General features: G+C 48.1%; 1 protein-coding gene across 3 annotated transcripts in view; it reads left to right on the plus strand.

Annotated features, from left to right (window-relative positions):
• The window catches only part of LOC114667807 (ral guanine nucleotide dissociation stimulator-like 1), a 47,747-nt gene that overhangs the window by 16,078 nt on the left and 11,463 nt on the right, over positions 1 to 20,206 (plus strand). For all 3 annotated transcript variants that reach the window (XM_028823280.2, XM_028823281.2, XM_051920543.1), the window contains 10 exons: positions 1,017 to 1,082; positions 1,193 to 1,362; positions 5,152 to 5,285; positions 5,539 to 5,757; positions 9,359 to 9,462; positions 11,843 to 11,927; positions 14,667 to 14,738; positions 16,119 to 16,205; positions 17,021 to 17,053; positions 19,541 to 19,662. In XM_028823280.2, the coding sequence (XP_028679113.1) occupies positions 1,017 to 1,082; positions 1,193 to 1,362; positions 5,152 to 5,285; positions 5,539 to 5,757; positions 9,359 to 9,462; positions 11,843 to 11,927; positions 14,667 to 14,738; positions 16,119 to 16,205; positions 17,021 to 17,053; positions 19,541 to 19,662 (1,092 nt within the window). The remainder of the gene's footprint in view (positions 1 to 1,016; positions 1,083 to 1,192; positions 1,363 to 5,151; positions 5,286 to 5,538; positions 5,758 to 9,358; positions 9,463 to 11,842; positions 11,928 to 14,666; positions 14,739 to 16,118; positions 16,206 to 17,020; positions 17,054 to 19,540; positions 19,663 to 20,206) is intronic.

Raw genomic sequence — 20,206 nt, forward strand, 5'->3', positions numbered from 1 at the left:
TTGAGGTGCCCGCCGGGTACTTGCTGTGGGCTCCACCTCGGCTGCACTTCGCAGTTCTCATCATTGCCGTTCATCACCCAGGGGTACTGGAGCCGAGTTTTTTAAAGGCTGGATGCCCTATTTGACGTCCAACCCCTTCAGTTGTTTTGAATTCAGCATCACGTAAAATGGCGGAAGGTGCCGGGCCTTAAAAATCGAAGCACAAAGCAGCCTGAGGTGGTTCTCCTACAGGCTGGCTTCAACCTACAGTGGACCAAATGGGAATTTGGCTTCCAAAGTTAAAATAAAAAAATTATTAGTGATGCCCTGCAAAAAATAATTCAAATGCTCTCAAAGGGAGGGGATAACTGTTAACCCCTGGCTTGTGCAAAATAGGGCAACCAAAGGAATCTGTATAAAGACAAACGAATGGAGAAGGAAAAACGCAACATTCAAAAAGACCACAAGGCAACGGGATGGCCGAACCATATGGGTCTCCTCTAATGGGACTCGGCAGTGATGGTGACCACATTCTGACCCCCAGGTCTCATGACAGTTCTTCTAATCGGAGCAGCACCCTGTGAAAAGGTGTTGGGCGTCACGCCACCAATGCCCTTCTCACACGATCAGTAAATGCGTTTTGTTCCTCAGCCTTTAGAGGTTCTGTCATGTCCTTGTTTGGCTTCGCCTCTTCTCGCTTGGCGACCTTCTCTGTTTCTGAGTCGTCTTCATGTCGCTGATTCTGCTTGGCAGCCTCGTTTACGGGTTTTGCTTAATCAGTCTGGGGTTTGGAGTTTGAACCGTGACGCCCACTAAACCGCACCACGGCCCACCCATGTCCTCCCAAACACCCCTGAGTTCTTCGACTCTTCCTCCACATCCTGAGCTGCGTAAGGTGGTAAGACGGGCCGAGGGGGACGTTGAGTCCACTGCACTGGGACAATTCTCGTTTGGCTGGCATTACTTTTTCTTTTGCCCGACCCTCTCGGGCAGCTTGAAGAGACATTAAGCAGATCTCTTCCTCTGTTCTTCTGCAGGGACTCCAGGGTTGGCGTGAACGGAGAAGAAAACGGCCTTTGGACAGACTCTGGAGAATCGGACAGGTGGGTGAGTGGATGGCTGAGCCCCCCCTCAGTGGCCTTGAAAGCTTGTCACAGTCCTTATGGCTGCCACCTTCCCGAGTCCCTCATGTGTTTTTTTTTCCCCATCCCAGGACTCTGAAGCGCCTGCTCAAGCTGTGGCTGGATGAGTACAGGGAAGACTTCCACGACCCCCCCAGTCACGCCTGCCTGCAGGCCCTTTGTGCCTACCTGCGCCAGGACCCCCGGTACAGAGAGGTGACCCTGCAGGCCGAGGCAGTGCTGCAGCGATTCCGTCAGGACGGTAGGAGACACACCGGTGACAGCCGTGTCATCGGGCTGCAGATGGTCTGGGCTCCATGGTGGGAATGGGAGGAAGGGGACATTCTGAGGTGACCACCATTAGCTGCCCCCGTTCTGTAGGTCTTTGTGCAGCATCGACAAAAACTGATTGGCGACGAATGTCAGAAATTGGGTGGAGACAAATCCCTACCAATTATGGCACCTGTCATTAGTTCTGGGGTCCCACCTACTGTATGTCGACTGAGTGGTCTGCAGGCCAGTTTTCATGGAGCCCAGCAGATCATAACAGCGGCCCAGAATATGTCGCCTTTGACTGGGAGAACAATAAGACCGGACCAGGAGATGGATGGGACAAAAACAGATACTAGATAGAGATAGATAGATAGATAGATAGATACTTTATTAATCCCAATGGGAAATTCACATTCTTTAGCAGCAGCATACTGATACAATAAATAATATTAAATTAAAGAATGATAACAATGCAGGTGAAAAACAGAAAAACAGACAATAACTTTGTATAATGTTGAATGTTAACGTTTACCCCTCTGGGTGGAATTAAAGAGTCGCATAGTTTGGGGGAGAAACGATCTCCTCAATCTGTCAGTGGAGCAGGACAGTGACAGCAGTCTGTCACTGAAGCTGCTCTTCTGTCTGGAGATGATACTATTAAGTGGATGCAGTGGATTCTCCATGATTGATAGGAGCCTGCTGAGCGCCCTTCGCTCTGCCACAGATGTTAAACTGTCCAGCTCCATGCCAACAATAGAGCTTGCCTTCCTCACCAGTTTGTCCAGGCGTGAGGCGTCTTTCCTCTTAATGCTGCCTCCCCAGCACACCACTGCGTAGAAGAGGGCGCTCGCCACAACTGTCTGATAGAACATCTGCAGCATCTTATTACAGATGTTGAAGGACGCCAGCCTTCTAAGGTAGTATAACCGGCTCTGTCCTTTCTTGCACAGCGCATCAGTATTGGCAGTCCAGTCTAATTTATCATCCAGCTGCACTCCCAGATATTTATAGGTCTGCACCATCTGCACACAGTCACCTTTGATGATCACTGGGTCTATGAGGGGTCTGGGCCTCCTAAAATCCACCACCAGCTCTTTGGTTTTGCTGGTGTTCAGGTGTAGGTGGTTTGAGTCGCACCATTTAACAAAGTCATTGATTAGGTCCCTATACTCCTCCTCCAGCCCATTCCTGATGCAGCCCACGATAGCAGTGTCATCAGCGAACTTTTGCACATGGCAGGACTCCGAGTTGTATTGGAAGTCCGATGTATATAGGCTGAACAGGACCGGAGAAAGTACAGTCCCCTGTGGTGCTCCTGTGTTGCTGACCACAATGTCAGACGTGCAGTTCCCAAGACGCACATACTGAGGTCTGTCTTTAAGATAGTCCATGATCCATGCCACTAGGTATGAATCTAATCCCATCTCTGTCAGCTTGTCCCTAAGGAGCAGAGGTTGGATTGTGTTGAAGGCGCTAGAGAAGTCTAGAAACATAATTCTTACAGCACCACTGCCTCTGTCCAAGTGAGAGAGGGATCGGTGTAGCATATAGATGATGGCATCCTCTGCTCCCACCTTCTCCTGATATGCAAACTGCAGAGGGTCAAGGGCGTGTTGAACCTGTGGCCTAAGGTGGTGAAGCAGCAGCCTCTCCATGGTCTTCATCACATGTGATGTCAGAGCAACAGGCCGAAAGTCATTCAGCTCACTAGGACGTGATACCTTTGGGATTGGGGTGATACAAGATGTTTTCCAAAGCCTCGGGACTTTCCCCTGTTCCAGGCTCAGGTTGAAGATGCGCTGTAGAGGACCCCCCAGCTCCGATGCACAGACCTTCAGCAGTCGTGGCGATACTCCATCTGGACCCGCTGCTTTGCTGGCACGAAGTCTCCTCAGCTCTCTGCTCACTTGCGCTGCTGTAATTATGGGTGGGGATGTCTTTCCTATGCTGGTATCAGCAGAAGGATGTGTGGAGGGTGCAATACTCCGAGGTGAGAGTGAGAGTGGGTCAGGGTGGTCAAACCTGTTAAAGAAGTTGTTCATTTGGTTTGCTCTCTTCACGTCTCTCTCAATGGTGGTACCCCGCTTCGAGCTGCAGCCAGTGATGATCTTCATCCCATCCCACACTTCCTTCATGCTGTTATTCTGCAACTTCTGCTCCAGCTTTCTCCTGTACTGCTCCTTCGCCGCCCTGAGCTGGACTCGGAGTTCCTTCTGCACGCGCTTGAGCTCATGCTGATCACCGTTTTTAAAAGCCCTTTTCTTCTGGTTCAAAAGGCCCTTGATGTCACTTGTAATCCATGGCTTGTTGTTAGCATAGCAGCGTACAGTTCTTACTGGAACTACAATGTCCATACAGAAGTTGATGTAGTCAGTAGTGCAGTCAACAACTTCCTCAATGTTCTCACTATGTGATCCCTGCAGGATATCCCAGTCTGTAGTTCCAAAAAGTTCTCTCAGAGTATTCTCAGCCTCCGGGGTCCACTTCCTGAATGATCGTGTGGTTACAGGTAGGACTCTAACTTTTGGTTTATAGTGAGGCTGAAGCAGAACCAGGTTATGATCTCCTTTCCCAAGCGCAGGCAGCGGGGTGGCGCTGTATGCGTCTTTAACGTTTGCATACAGTAAGTCAATAGTCTTATTTCCCCTGGTGTTACAGTCCACATACTGGGAGAATGCAGGTAATGTTTTGTCCAGCATCACATGGTTAAAGTCTCCAGCGATTAGCACAAGCGCCTCAGGGTGCTGCGTTTGTAACTTAGCAACAGCGGAATGGATGATGTCACTCGCTGACTCCACGTCTGCCCAAGGAGGGATATACACGATGACAACAATGACATGTCCAAACTCTCTGGGCAAGTAGTAGGGACGTAAACTTACGGCCAACAGTTCGATATCCCTGCAGCAAGTGGAGATTTTGACGTTAACATGTCCAGAGTGACACCACCGTGTATTAACATAGAGAGCGAGTCCTCCTCCTTTGTGCTTCCCACAGGTACTTGCGTCTCTGTCCGCTCTAACTGTGCTAAACCCGGGTAGCTCCACGTTGGCATCTGGGATGGTGTTATTTAGCCAGGTTTCGCAGAAACACAACAAACTGCATTCTCTGTAGGTCCTGACATTTTTCACCAGCGCAGCCAGTTCGTCGATCTTATTTGAGATTGAGTTCACATTCCCCAGAATCACAGAAGGCACCGAAGGCTTGAAACGCCACTTTCTCGCAAGCCGCTTCATTTTTAGCTTACTGCCGGTTCTGCTGCCACGATACCGCCTTCTTACCTCGTCAGGTAAATATGGAACCACACCGGCACTGGCATTTGTTCTCAGCGCTCGAAGTTGAGTACTTGAATATGCGAGTCTCGGCGTGTAAAAATCCATGCCCACGTTGTAAAAGTAAGTGTGTCCAGGGAAGGAATCCACATAAAATAAAGTAATAGGAGTGATCAATAAATAAAAATAGAAAAATGAAAGTAGAAAAGTACACATACATATACAGTCATACACGGAGCTGCTGAAAAGGCTGCCACTCGCGGCGGCGCCGGATGTTTTTACTAACCACCAGATTTCTGATTTTCCTGCTCTGTTTTTTGGTTTTGTTGCTTTACATTTGCTGTGAGCTTCCTGTCTACAGCTGACTTCTGACCATTGATTTGTTGCCCACTTTTGATCTTCTGGTCCATCTTTCTACTCTTTCCTTAAAAGTACATCTAAGGTCCACCATGCAGTGGGCTTTTCCTCCATGAGCTCCTTTTATTCATTGGGTCTTTTCTGCCCCTCAGATTGTTGCCGGACAGAGGCCATCTCCTTCAAGGTGGGTGCAGATGAGGTGGACGTGTGCAACTCCTCGGAGCGGCCGGACATCCTGTCTCTCCCTTCTCGGGACATCGCGGAGCAGTTCACCATCATGGATGCTGTAAGTGAGGCCATCTGCTTGAACTCGTTCACGGTGGGCACGTGCTGCTGAGAGACGTCCCACCGTTGGGGTCAATCGGCCATTTCTGTTGGCTTCATCTCCATTGCAGGAGGGGAAGGCTGCAGTTTTACTTGGGGTGCAAATTGTCGACGCCACTCGCCACCCCAACCAGGAGACTTCTTCATTAAGAAAGGAGGTTCAGCTTCTCCAGCCGTCTTGTAATCGCATCCCGTTTCTCCTTCTTTTTCCAAAGGACCTCTTTGCCAAAGTGCATCCTTTCCAGTGCCTGGGCTGCGTGTGGTCCCAGCGGGACAAGAAAGAGAAGAAACATCGGGCGCCCACCATCAAGGCAACCATTCAGCAGTTCAACCGCGTCACCAACTGTGTCATCGGCACGCTGCTGAGCGATCCCGGGAACCTGCGCCCCCTCTGCCGGGCCAGAATAGTCGAGAAGTGGATCCAAGTGGCACAGGTCAGATATGGAGGAATGGGGGATGGCAAAATAAAGGGGGGAAAATTTGGACGTGCGGTACCCTTAACGTGGACCTAAGGCGTAGGGTGAACCAGTTATGGCCATCTTGAAACAAACGTCCCACGAGGGAACGCCCAGAAGATGAAGCAAATGCAAAGACCGAGATGGGCGAAGTCAGAAGCTGGGGGATCAAACCAACACGTGAAGTCTACAGTCCGCAGCTCTCCTTTCTCGTTTCAGAACTCAAACGTCGGCCCCCCGTTTTTGCCTTTCATTCACTCTACCTCAGTATTTTTAACCCCAAAAAAAAATGACTCTTCAAAACGCCCTCCAGAGCCATAGACCCCAGCGTTGCAGTGTGGGTGGGTGAAAACGCAGGCTCTGATTGGTTAGTGCTAGTCATGTGACCCTTCCCTGATTGGATCCTGCCCATTACAACGTCTCATTCCCTGAATGGTCACCCGTTGCGGAAGCAAACCAAATTCCAACATGGCAGACACACAGAGGAGCTGCTCACCTGCACTGCGTCTGCATTGTGTTCTGTGCGGTGTGAACGCTGCATGCATGTGCAAAAAGAAGAATCGGTTTGCAGATCTCCGTGAATCCTGCAGCCCTGTCCTTTCAGGGATTTTTTTTTCGCCATTGTGTGCGAGTGCCCAGTGTAGGCGAGCGGCTACGTCAGATGTCATATTTCGGTTGTGCTAGTGAGTGTGGGCTGAGATACTCTCATGAACAACGTGAGAACGCTAGTGTGGACGGAGATTGGTTTTATTTTAAAATCCCTTTAGGAAAATGTTTGATAATTTCTTCTGTCTTTGCCAAATGTTTTTCCTAATTTCCAAAGTAAGGCAAGTGACACATCAGCAGGACGTGATCTCCGCCGGTTAATCCATGAAGAAGGGGTGAGGGGGTACAGGAGTCACATACTGTATTGGTGTCAGCGGTGGGATAGCCCTTCACAACCCAGAAAGGGGGAGAGCAACAATGGTGTGTGTGTTCTGATAGGCAGGCAGGGCAGGAGATGGCTGATCCCAAAATCGGGATCTAAAAGCGAACAGTGGCCGTTACCAGAGTCGATTTTACTGAAGAGGAGAAAAGCGAACACTCGAGACAAAGGAAGAGTCGAGAAAACCGAGCGAAACCATCAACAGAATCGTGAATTTACTACAACACGAGGCAGTTTATGCGCTTATTGTATGCACTTTTTTGGTCGCATTATTGTGGGAGGAGATACTTTCATTAACGATGTGAGGACGCCTGTTTGGACGGAGATCGTTTTTGTTTAAAAATACTTTAGAAAAAAAAGTTTTTGTACGTTAAGAAACATGATGTAAAGACAGAAGAAATTTTCAAATTAAGGCAAGTCGCAAAAATCAGCTGACCAGCAGTAGGACGTGATCTGCGCCGCTTAATCCATAAGAAGGGGTGAGGGGCTACAGGAGTCACATACTGTATTGGTGTCAGCGGTGGGATAGCCCTTCACAACCCAGAAAGGGGGAGAGCAAAAATGGTGTGTGTGTTCTGATAGACAGGCAGGGCAGGAGACGGCCGATCCCAAAATCGGGGTCTAAAAGCGAGCAGCGGCCATTACCAGAGTCGATTTTACTGAAGAGGAGAAAGGTGAACACTCGAGACAAAGGAAGAGTCGAGAAAACCGAGCGAAACCATCAACATAATCGTGAATTTACTACAACACGAGGCAGTTTCTGTGCTTCTCATATACATTTTTTGGTCGTGTTAGTCAGGTCGGAGATCGTTTTTGTTTAAAAACCCTTCAGAAAACGTTTTTTGAAAAAACAATTTGGTAAAGACGGAAGAAATTTTCAAAGTAAAGCAAGTGAGAAGATCTGCTGCCCAGCAGCAGCAGCAGGACGTGATCTCCACCGGTAAATCCATGAAGAAGGGGTGAGGGGGTACAGGAGTCACATACTGTATTGGTGTTAGAGGTGGGATAGCCCTTCACAACCCAGAAAGGGGGAGAGCAAAAATGAGGTGTGTGTTCTGATAGACAGACCGGGCAGGAGACAGCTGATCCCAAAATCAGGGTCTAAAAGCGAGCAGCGGCCGTTACCAGAGTCGATTTTACTGAAGAGGAGAAAGGCGAACACTCGAGACAATGGAAGAGTTGAGAAAACCGAGCGAAACCATCAACATAATCGTGAATTTACTACAACACAAGGCAGTTTATACACTTATCACATGCACTTTTTTGGTCGCGTTATTGTGGGAGGAGATACTTTCATTAACGATGTGAGGACGCCTGTTTGGACGGAGATCGTTTTTGCTTAAAAATTCTTTAGAAAAATAGTTTTTTGTCATGATGTAAAGACAGAAGAAATTTTCAAATTAAGGCAAGTCACAAAAATCAGCTGGCCAGCAGCACGTGATCTCCATCGATCTCCTTGCTGTATTGGTGTCAGCGGTGGGATTGCCCAACACTCGGGCCAAAAGACGAGTGGAGGAAACCGAGCAAAAGCTTCTAACAACCACCAATTCAAGACAACACGAGGACATCTTTGTGTCTCCGTTGTGTTGCTGCGGGCGGCGATTACTTTCGTAAACGAGGTGAGCCCACTTGTTCGGATGGAGATCGCTTTGTTAAAAAAACTGTTTTTGAAAAGCGCAAAACATTCGGTAAAAACGGAAGAAACTTTCAAAGCAAAGCAAGTCACAACATCAGCTGGCCAGCAGCAGTGGGATGTGAACTCAGGGTGGTGGTGATGGGGAGGGGCAGGGTGGGGGTGTTGGTGGTCCTCCGGATTGCACGATGGCCTGGTATTCACGTGTCACATAATCGAATGCCAGTCTGGCTGGGTTGGCGTAAAGCTCTGCACAATTAGGCCTCGAGTGCGCCAGCGTCGCTGAACTCCTCGCTGTGTGATCCTGTCGTCCATCAGAAATCATGACATGCAGACCATAAAGTCGAGCGCTGCCATTGGCTGCTTATCTAATCTAATCAGCTTGTAGGCGGAGCTTCTGTGTTGGAAGGTCAAATTCAGGACACCTGGCAACTGTGAAAATTACAACCCGCCACCTATTAGGGTGTGCAGATGGCACCTGAGAGTGGGTCAAAGTCTACTCTTATGCCACCATCATTGTCCTTACTAATTCTATTTATCAGCTGTTGGAAGGTCCCGTGTTTTCCCCACCCCACCCCACAGTAAGAATGCCATCTTAAGCACACGACTTTTTACATTTTCTATGTCACATTTGCACAAGACGTTATGACCCTGTAGGCTTAACAAGTGACTTTGTATTTTTGTTTGCCATTTGCCTTGTTATGGGGCACCAGGCAGCCATTGAGTAGAGGCAGAGCTTTACATTCACGACTTGCAGGTGTCCTCAGAACTGTGGCAATAAAATGGCACTTGAGCTTCCCGTTTAGCGCAGCTGCCCCCCTGTTTGATAATGAAGGCATGGAAACTTTTTTGGAATGTGACGTGCCATAGCATTATGCCAGCATTAACCAGGGTCAACTGGCAGCTACAGGGATAGGTGCCCGGCCCTGCTCGCCTGGCCTCCTGGAGTGTGCGTTCAAATGGGACCCTGTGACCTGACAAACCCCAGGGGGCTGAACGTCTTCATTGCTGGTGTCTTTCAGGAATGCATGCTGCTGAGAAACTTCACCTCGCTGAGGGCCATCCTGTCCGCTCTTCAGTCGAACCCCGTCTATCGGCTCAAGAGGACCTGGGCGGCAGTCAGCAGGTAAATCTTTAAAGGGGGGGGGGGCAGCATTTAGTTACTGTATTGGTGTCAGAGGTGGGATCGCCTCTTCAAAAGCAAAGATGGCATCTGTTTGTGTGTGTGTGTGTGTGTGTGTGTGTGGGACAGTACAAGGGGGTGTGTTCTGAGGGACAGAAAGGAGACACGGGGCGGGAGATGGACGATCCCAAAATCGGAGTCTAAATATGAGCAGCAGCCCCTACCAAAGTAACACCTTGAAGGTACGGACTCTGGGCACGGCGGACTCGACGTGTTTGCTCTTTTTTCTCTTTTATTGCCGGTCTCGTTGAGTGTGTCGGGTGGCACAGTGGTTAGCGCTGGTGCCTCACAGTTCCATTCTCCTGGGTTCAAGCTCTCCATCTTTATGAAGTTTTTTATGTTCTCACCGTGGCTGTTGGGATTTTCCTCGGGTTGCTCATTTTTTTCTTTCTAAGCTGGCACTGTGTTAACAGTGTGGGCTTGTCAGACAGGTTGGCATCCTGGGCAGAATCTGAACTGGATTAAGTGGGCTCATGCTTGAATTTAGAACGCTGCAGCACTCAGCCACCCACCTACCTGTAAAGCAGAATGCAAACAGGGCAAAGTACACAGTGAGCTGGCAGGGTGCCAGGTTTGGGGGGGGGGGGGCACTGTTCCAATGCTTGCTGTTTCAAGACGTCAAGCAAACGCCTGAAGAGAGCCTCAGCAGGTTTGCCAAAGGGAAAGTGGAAAATAAAAAGGGCAGCCATGCAGCGAGCTGTCATCTTCATCGAAGGGCACAAGTGTTTAGTGGCCCTTGAGTTGGCACCACGCCTCGTTTTTCTCCAGCTTCCTCTGCGCTTGACCTGTCAGCCAAACTGGTAGCTTACAGTGACGGTGACCATAAAATCAGAAAGCGTACGTTTAATAAACTGACTTGTCTAATGTAAAATCAGATACAATCAAAAGCTAATAATCACCACATGTGTCCGGCTGGCTTTGTCTCTGCTCTGTGCCCATCTGACTCCACCCCCCCTTGCACCCTACATCTGTCCTCGCCCCATTAGATGGTCTGCAGCTAGGGGTGGATTACTAAATATGAGCCTCCCCCCCGACACCGCCCACATCTGTCTCCATCCCATCATATCTGCTGCTGCTAAGGGAGAATTACTGAATATGGGAGGAGTCTGACATTCGACCACACCCACATATGTCCCTGCCCAATCATATCTTCTGCAGCTAGGGGAGGATTGTTGAATATGGGAGGAGTCTGACATCTGTCCCCACCCCACAATATTTTCTGCAGCTAGGGGAGGATTATTGAATATGGGCGGAGTCTGACATCTGACCACACCCACATTTGTCCCTGCCCAATCATATCTTCTGCAGCTAGGGGAGGATTACTGAATATGGGAGGAGTCTGACATCTGTCCCCACCCCACAATATTTTCTGCAGCTAGGGGAGGATTATTGAATATGGGCGGAGTCTGACGTTTGACCACACCCACATTTGACCCTGCCCAATCATATCTTCTGCAGCTAGGGGTGGATTACTGAATATGGGAGGAGTCTGACATCTGTCCCTGCCCCTTACTTGTTTTACAGTGAGGAGCAGTTGTGTGCAGATGGACAGGTGACAATGTGACATTATATATGATGTATAGAAGTGTCCATTATAACTAAGTTGTAGTATCTTGAAATTCCTAATCATTTTATTCTTCATATTTTCAAGCTATGCAATGTTACAGAAGGCCACATAACTTTTATTTTAATAAACTATTTAACATTATGCAGCTCTTTGACAGAATGTCACGTTTTGCTGATGGCTTCACTAATGTCATTATTCAGAATGAGGCCAGTGTGGCGTGGAAGCAGTTGGCACTCCTGCCCGACAGTCTCTTAAGTGTCAGAACTTTCTAGAAAGTTGTATTTTGTGGTTTGCTTAGCTCTGCTATTATTACTTTACTGTTGGTTGTTTGTCTTACTGTCCTCTCATCAATGGTAAATACAGCGACCTCTGGTTTGATCAAGGCGCTATATAACCTCGTTGTCACTTTGTCCTTATGGCTTACTGAGTGCAGATTGTTAAAGAAAATGGCAAATTTATCCATTAAAGATATAAAAGTGTGTGCACAAAGTGACGGGGTCTCAATCCTTCGTAAGCCCACTGTATTATGTGATCTCTCTGTGACCTGTCAGCCTAACCCATGGTGACGATGACGACCCCCTCACTGTCTGTGCAGAGTTGGAGTTGGCACTTGCCCCCCCCCATGTGACAGACCCCCATGACAGAATGGCCCCCTGTCCACTCCTTTGACCCTCCACAATGATGGATGGCCTGGTGTGTGTATCTCCTTGTGGTGCCCCCCCAGTGTTTGATTTCATGGCCCTCTCCCTGTTTCAGAGACAGCCTGGTGACGTTGGACCAGCTCTCCAAGTTTTTTGACGACGAGAACTGCCCACTGACCAGCAAGGATGCCCTGCTCAAGGTAAGAAGTCGGTCACTTGTGTGATTTTAGGGCGAGGGCACCCGGGACTGAATGGGGCGCTGACGATGACCCACGGGTGTTAATACCGAATATCTGCGAGTTTGTTTTATTTCTGCTGATATCAAAGAATCACGTGCAGCTCTGAGGTGACACGCGAGGTGACAGCTCCACAAAGTTGATGGGCAGCTGGGGGGGGGGGGGGGGGGGGGTGTGTGTGATTGAGACAGGCTCGTGGAGCCGTGTGGCATGTCTGTCATGCCAGCAGACTCAACACTTTGGCATTTGCTGCCTTTTGGCCTGAAGGGGTAAGCAGCGCCCCCCCTGGATTATTAGTGGCCAAATGACTCATTTTGCTTCCCTAGCAGGACGACGTCTTTACCTTTGAATGTGCGTGCAGGGGTCTTCTGGCGAGACCACCTTATCAGTCTGTGAGTCCGCTCCCCACCGGTTCTCTGCATTAACGAATACAGCAGTTATGTGGTCTTATGTTTATGGGGGTGCCAGTTATCGCTGCTGAAGCCCACCTGCTGTCTCACAGGGGGGGAAAAAAATGAGGAAGAGGGCTGGAAAGTAAATGACGGGCACCCGTCCCTCCATTTATTGACCCCGTGCTCTTTATGGGGGGCTGGAGTCTGTCTGGCAGCAGTAGGCACAGGGCAGTGCATATCTACAGGGTTGAGAGGCTGAGCCTATCCTGGCAAGGCAGGAACCAACCCCAAGTAAGATGCCCATCCATGTCAGTACCCGCTCGGGCACACACCCACCTGTCGCCAATCAACATGCAAAGTCCACATGGGCATTTGAACCCAGAAGACTGGGCATATGAGGCAATAATAGGAATGACCCCCTAAATGAGATGCCCGCTTTGGGCCAATTTATTGTCCCCAGTCAGGTTAATTAGGGTGAAGAGGAGAACCAGAAGACGCAGAGAAAACCCCACAGATACCCGGGTCTGGTGGACCTGGGGGACTGGAGCCAAGAAGCGCAACGCTACCCCAACACTCAGCATATGTATCAGCTTAAAGGGGCTTAGCTTTTCAAACTGGCCATCAAAAGCCCACCTAGTAACACGCTTTGCTCTTCTCGGCTCCATTGACTTTTCAGCCTGTGCAGAAACAGCCAGCCAGGCCACAATTCGATTCTGTGTGCGATCCGTGTCACTGTTCTGTGACGATAGACGTGACGAGAGTGACCCCATAATCCTTGTAAAGGAGTGGCGCCCCCTGCGGGCACTCCGTCCTCCCACAGAGAGTTGGGTCCTGGCTGTCTGCGGCTTTGACTGGGAAGAAGCAAGCATAGGAGATGGCAGAATGAAATGTGCCATCACCTGCCCAGGTTGATTGCCTTTCCCTTTCTCCCCCCTTTTTGAGCGGCCCACCTGCCCCTGTTGCTCCATCTTGTCCTGCAGTGGCAGAATTTGACTGGTTCTGTTAGACGTTAGGGCAGCTGGAATGGCAGGTGAGTTTCAGCATTTTGCCAATCCTTAGTGTAGTTTCTTTGGGGGGGGGGGGGGAAAGAATTGGGCATGCCTGCTGTTGAGTCACTCTTTATATAGCGCCTTGCCAGGGGGAACCTGTCCCAAAGCAAGTAATAGGTTAAAGTACCAAACGTACAGATGAGTGTCATGTTCTATTATACTGTCTCTCTCCTGGGACACCACAGCCCACTAGGGGGCGCCACAAGCCTCAGGTGAATGAGCCTTGGGAGTTTTTTTTTTTCCACTTGCGTGCGTAAAGATAGCAAGCGATAAGGGAGCTGGCACAGGTGGCGTAATAAGATTATTTTGATTTCTTTAGTGCTAACAGATCCAGAGATTTGCACTTGCAGATTATCTGCAGACGTGAGCAGAGCGGGCGCTTAGTTGTTAAAATGTAACCCTTCAGGAGGTGGGCGCAGCTCGGCCATGGGCAGCGCAGTGGGTCAGCAGGTTGTGCAGGTTATTTGCTGCCTTTTTCAAAATGTCAAGGTTCAAATTCCACACAAGCCCATCCTCGAGTGAGGACTTTGTCTTGTACAGTTGCCTCATCCGTGCCTGTCTTTAAGAAAAAGCTGAATCGCCAGGTTGTGCCACACAAGGCACGTGAAGCCAAGACAAGGTGATGTTGCATGCTGAGTGCCATTAAAACCGACTGGCATTGCCATTGTGGGCACTTTTTCTTTAACTGCGTGCTCTGCAGTTCAATAATTAACAATGGCACAAGTGCATTCTCATGCCAGGTGGGCACTGGTGCTCCATAACTCTAATAGTAAAAGTAGACAGCCGATACTTGAAGCAAACACCCAGGTGCTTTGTGCCCATTTTTTTCCAGCATGAACAGCAAAAGCATAGGTGGGCACCTGGTAATTCCAAGAGCTCTGTGCCACAAATTTAAAAAAAAAAATGATTTGAAGGTGACCGGTGCACATCTCATGCCCATTTTTTTTAATCTGAATGGGATTCAGATGGGTTGAAGAGATATGTGATGGGCACCTGATGCCCTTTTTCCACCAGGAGGATTTCAGTCACACGGGAGTCTAAGAGTGAGATGAATGCCATGTGCCCCTTATTTCACTGACCTGTGAGGAGGAGGGTTGGTGCCCACCAGGGAGGCATGAAATGCCCTGCTCTCATGGATGACTTGACAAAGGGGCTAACCATTGGGTGGGGGCTGTAGGGGGTGGGTGGGCACATAGGATGTTGCACTGATTTTATTACCTCAGGCTGCCAACAACTCAATGAATGCTGCTGCTGTTTTGCAGGACCCCGACTCCCAGAGCGAGTGCGACGCCAACTCCAAATGTCCCAAGCGCAGCTCCTTGTGCCAGCAGGCGGTACGTCTCCTCATAAGTTTTGCCTTCCAAGGTTTCCCAGAAGACCAACATGTATGAATCATCGGATGACGGACCGGTCTGGTGTTTCCCAGGCAGTGACGTCACTGTCCCATCAGCGTGCGTAGTTGAGCAGATGGCATCCAGAGGTGATGGACTCGACCCTGAGGTGCTTCACCCACACATCCCTCCTGGACCACACTGAGGCCTCGGCTCTCAGTCGTCCAATAACATCTGCCAGCTGACTTTTTTTTCCTATTTGTTTATATAGCGCCTTTCACAGTAAGCAAAATCAATTGGTGCCCATCACTTATGGTGCCCACCACTTACGGCACCAATTCTTATTAATTCAGTTATTCTTGATATTTAGGTGATCAGATTTAGCATTACCACAGGATGTGTCCATTACAGAACGTGATGCAATAAATGATGCTGTGAAAAAGTATTTGCCCCCTTTTAATGCAACTTTTTGATGCTGAATGTTTTCAGGTCATCAGACAAAGTCCAAGATGAGATGAGGGGCACCAGAATGAACAAAACACTTTTTTTTTTTGGTAGAACTTATGTAATGTACATAATGAACAAAATTAACTGGCGTCAACTGGCACTGTCTGAAAAAGTAATTGCCCCCAGTGCACTGACTAGTTTGAGCCGGCTGACTGGGCACAACCAGCCCCCCTCAGCGTGGACACAGCAGTGGTACCGAAGCCCCACAGATCGACAGTCTGGGATCAAATCCTGCATGTGGGTGCCATCCGTGTGGAGTGCCCCCATGCTCCCCACTTCTGTGTGGGCTTTCCTTTGCTTTTCCTCTGATGTCCCCAAAGACTTGCAAATCAGTTCATTGAAAAGAATTAGAAAGACGGACATTGTGTGTTTTATATATGAATGATTCACAATGGCCGCCAGCAGAGAGGTAATGGACATTTTAAGTAGATCTTTAACAAATGGGGTGTCACGGTGGTCTCCCAGCTCTAGGGTCCTCACTTCAGATCGCCCACCCGATTGTGGTGGGTGTGGAGTTTGACCCCCAGATTCTCATAGATGTTCATGTTTGGTAGATTTGTTGTGTCAGTTGATCTTCCAATCGAGGGGCTGCCCGACCAGGCTTGGGTCCTACAGAATGTTGACCTCTTGCTGCCATCTTAATATTTTTACAGCCTCAAAAAAAAATCAAATGGCAGTAAAAAATGAACACCGAAGTTCAGATGAATGGGTGGACTTGAGATGTTTTGTAAAACACCAGGCCTTGGAGGGTCTGCTGGTCCTGAGTATTTATTGGCTTTGTTCTTTGGTTGACTTTATGGCAGACCACCTACCACCCAACCACCCCCTCTTGTCGTCATTGTCTAAACAATTGTTTTTTTGTCTCTACTGCTTCAGGACCCCTGCGCAGGGACTGTCCCCTACCTGGGCACCTACCTGACGATACTGACCATGCTGGACACGGCTCTGCCCGACACACTGGAGGTGAGCTTTCCTTGTCACCCCTTTTGGTTAGCTGAGACCTCCTGAAGGGTCTTTCTTGGATCTTAATCCTAGTGAGTGGTCTTTTCATCCTCTATCATTGTCACTGAGGTGATGTGACTCTCCTGGTGTCTATCCTCTCTGGTGGTTCTTGACTCTTTGGAGGGTCTTCATTCTCCTGTGCACAGTGTGTGTTAATTTACACGTGACATGCCTCCACACTCCGGCACCGTCATTAGTGGTGGACCGATATGAATGGCGCTATATCATAGATCAATAGATGTGAAAGGCGCTATATCATAGTCTTATAGGGTCACTGGAGTGGCCAGTAGAGTGAAATTCTTACCTGTGTGTACAAATTGACACAAACGTGCCTTCACTCTCCGGCGCCACCATTAGGGCGTGGAACTACTCAACTGCCAAACGTCTGAAACGTCTTGCCACACCGCGTACTACGCTACTCCATCTACCATTGGGGACAAATGGTTTGATGGTGCAGCTGACCTTCTGGGCCCTTCTGGAGGTAACCCTGAGTAGTCTGAGCAGGTCACCCAGCAGCGCCCCTCCATTGCCGATGTTCCAGCCTAATGCAGTCGGCTTTGTAGCCGTGAAGTGCACAGCCACTGTGAGGGCGGATTTGAGACTCCGACAGACTTCACCCCGAATTCTAATTCTGATCCTCACTTTTATGTCACTTCATCCACTGTGGACACCCGAAGCCCAACCACTGCCTCTTCATTGCTTTCAGGTCAGGACCCCCACAGCTTCACTTGTTGCATTTTAACCCATTTATTCCATTTTGTTTTTTTTCATTTCAGGGAGGACTAATCAATTTTGAGAAGCGGAGACGGGTGAGAGCATTTTCTCCCACTTGTTGTTATTTATTTTTTTTTTACACAAAAGCTTGGCGGGTGGACGGGTGGGCCGTTAAATTCATTCTTTAAAGTTTCACTTCATTAAGAACAGCATTTGAAATATCAGAAATCTGAGACAAAATGGTGATGAGGCCTGTGAGAGCACCCAATTAGGGGGGGGGGGGGGACCAGGCGGCTAGTGGCTCAGGGGGTTAAGATGGTGTGTGTTCAAACACCTGTGGCCTGGAGACCACCACAGCACAAAGCAACACAGCCCCCTAGTGGCCGAACAGATGAACTGTAAGTCACTGAGTTGTCAAGTTCATCCCCGCCTCTGAACACGTGATCCTCACTGATTAATAATCCTCACAGCATAGAATATGGAGTCGAGAGCAATGAGCCTGTAAAAAAACTATGGGCACGGCTTTCCAGTGAAAGACACTATGTAGGAAATGATGTGCGGTGACATGAGGGAGTCATTTCACTCATCATTGTCCCAACTAGTAGCTATAAATGGAAAGGCGCTATATAAGAAAAGTTAGTTCATAAGTAGGAGGAGCCCCCTAGTGGTTAAGACGATAAACTGTGAAGCCTTTAATTACTGTGCTTGGTGAAGGGTGCTATAAATGGAGAGGTGCTATATAATATTTGTCTATATGTAGGATGAGCAGTAGTGGTGAGGCAATGACATAATTTCACCAATATCTATCTATCTATCTATCTATCTATCTATCTATCTATCTATCTATCTATCTATCTATCTATCTATCTATCTATCTATCTGTTTGTTATCCTGCCTACTATACCAAAATATCTATCTGTTTGTTATCCTGCCTACTATACCAAAATTTCTATCTGTTTGTTATCCTGCCTACTATACCAAAATTTCTATCTGTTTGTTATCCTGCCTACTATACCAAAATTTCTATCTGTTTGTTATTCTGCCTACTATACCAAAATATCTATTTATCTATGTTTGTTATCCTGCCTACTATACCAAAATTTCTATCTGTTTGTTATCCTGCCTACTATACCAAAATATCTATCTGTTTGTTATCCTGCCTACTATACCAAAATTTCTATCTGTTTGTTATTCTGCCTACTATACCAAAATATCTATTTATCTATGTTTGTTATCCTGCCTACTATACCAAAATTTCTATCTGTTTGTTATCCTGCCTACTATACCAAAATATCTGTTTGTTATCCTGCCTACTATACCAAAATTTCTATCTGTTTGTTATCCTGCCTACTATACCAAAATTTCTATCTATGTTTGTTATCCTGCCTACTATACCAAAATTTCTATCTATGTTTGTTATCCTGCCTACTATACCAAAATATCTGTTTGTTATCCTGCCTACTATACCAAAATATCTATTTATCTATGTTTGTTATCCTGCCTACTTTATCAAAATTTCTATCTGTTAGATATTTTGGTATATTTTGGTATAGTAGGCAGGATAACAATCTGTCTGTCTGTTATCCCACCTACTATACCAAAATTAATGCCTGTCTAGCTCTCTGTCAAGAATAAGACTTCGGTGCTCAGTGAAGAGTGCTATAATTTGAAAGGTGCCATATGATGCTTGTTCTTCAGCAAGATGGCCCCCTAGTGGCTAAAATGATGAAGTACAAAATATATGATTACCACGCTCGATGAAGATGACTATCAATGGACAGCTGCTCTGCAAATAGTTAGCCTACAAACACAATGGCAAAGGACTGTAAAGCATGGAGTTAAAGTGCTCAGTGAAGGGCGCACCATAAAAATCAATGGACTTTTCAGTTGATTGCCAGCTTGTTCCTTTCCCGACTTCTTATGTGATCATTAAGTGAGTCACTTAATTGGTTGGAAAAGAACTGTAATGTGTCTGCTAAGCACACTGTGATGTTGCTTTTTGAAAAAGGCGCTATATAAACTCTCACACAGGTCATCATTCACCATCAATTCCTGGGGCGATTCTCGGAGTCCGATCCTCCACAAGTGTAAAACAAATGAAGCCCTGCAGGGCCCAATGAAAAGGCACCATGTAAAAAGTTTGAGCCCCCTAGTGGCTGAGGCGGTGTAATGCACAGCCTATGATTGTCCATGGACTGTGTTTGTGATCAGGGAATGAAACTTTTTTTTAGGCTCACACTACACAAATATAGAAATGAGAGTTGTGTTTTGTAAAAGCATATCAGGTTGGTATTCACCAGGAAAGGCACAATATAAAACTGAGAAACCCACCAGGGCTCACGTCATAGGACTGTACTGTGCTGTGGTGATTTGTAAGCCCTTTTGGATAAAACCATCAGATCAATGAACAAGAACATGAACACAAGTGTAGATCACTCATGGCTGGCAGCTTAGTGGCACTCAGATGGACTGGCATGGTCAGGCAAGGAGCAGTTAGGAGAGTCTGGGGTGACATCTGAGGAAGGAGACCCCTGCTGCTGCTGCGTTGGCTTCTTCTTACTGGGGTTTAATTTCCTCCTCAGGAGTTTGAGATCTTGTCATGGATCAAACAACTGCAGGTGGCCTGCTGCCGGTATGAGCTGAGCCTCCATCCTGAAATCGCCGTCTGGCTGCAGAGCTACAGGATGCTGTCAGAACAGGAAAGGTAAGTGGGGGGGGCTGACCGGGACATCCCCTCATTTCTAAACTGATCACCCAGTGATGCCCCTGCTGTGGTTATCCTTACTCCATTCTGACCCAGAACACTAAAGCCTTACACATGACGGTGCATAAGGACCCTTCTTAAATGTAAGCCCCCCCAACCCCCAAGTGTCCAGTTTCCTCCCTGGGGGACACAGTCATGTGGTGATACCTCTGCCGACCAGTTGGACTGCATGCCGCCTGGCACCCCTATAGACACCTATGTGACTATGCTTCCACCCACCATCTCACTTGTGTCGGGGGGGGGGGTTCACGTTTTTCTCTCTCACTCCAGCACATCCGGCCCACCTAATTTAAAGGTAACTGCATTGTCAATTTATATTCTTCTGAAAACTGGAGGAATAATCCACAAATCTCGAATTCTCCTATTCAAACCACAGGCCGGTCCATGGCCGACTGAGTGGATTGGCTCAGCCACCTTCCAAATGCAGGATCGGACGTCCCGCCAATACAGCAGCTCCCATCCCGACTCCATAGTGGAGGAATCC

The sequence above is a fragment of the Erpetoichthys calabaricus genome, chromosome 17 (genome assembly GCF_900747795.2).
Source record: "Erpetoichthys calabaricus chromosome 17, fErpCal1.3, whole genome shotgun sequence".
Taxonomy (NCBI): Eukaryota; Metazoa; Chordata; class Cladistia; order Polypteriformes; family Polypteridae; genus Erpetoichthys; species Erpetoichthys calabaricus.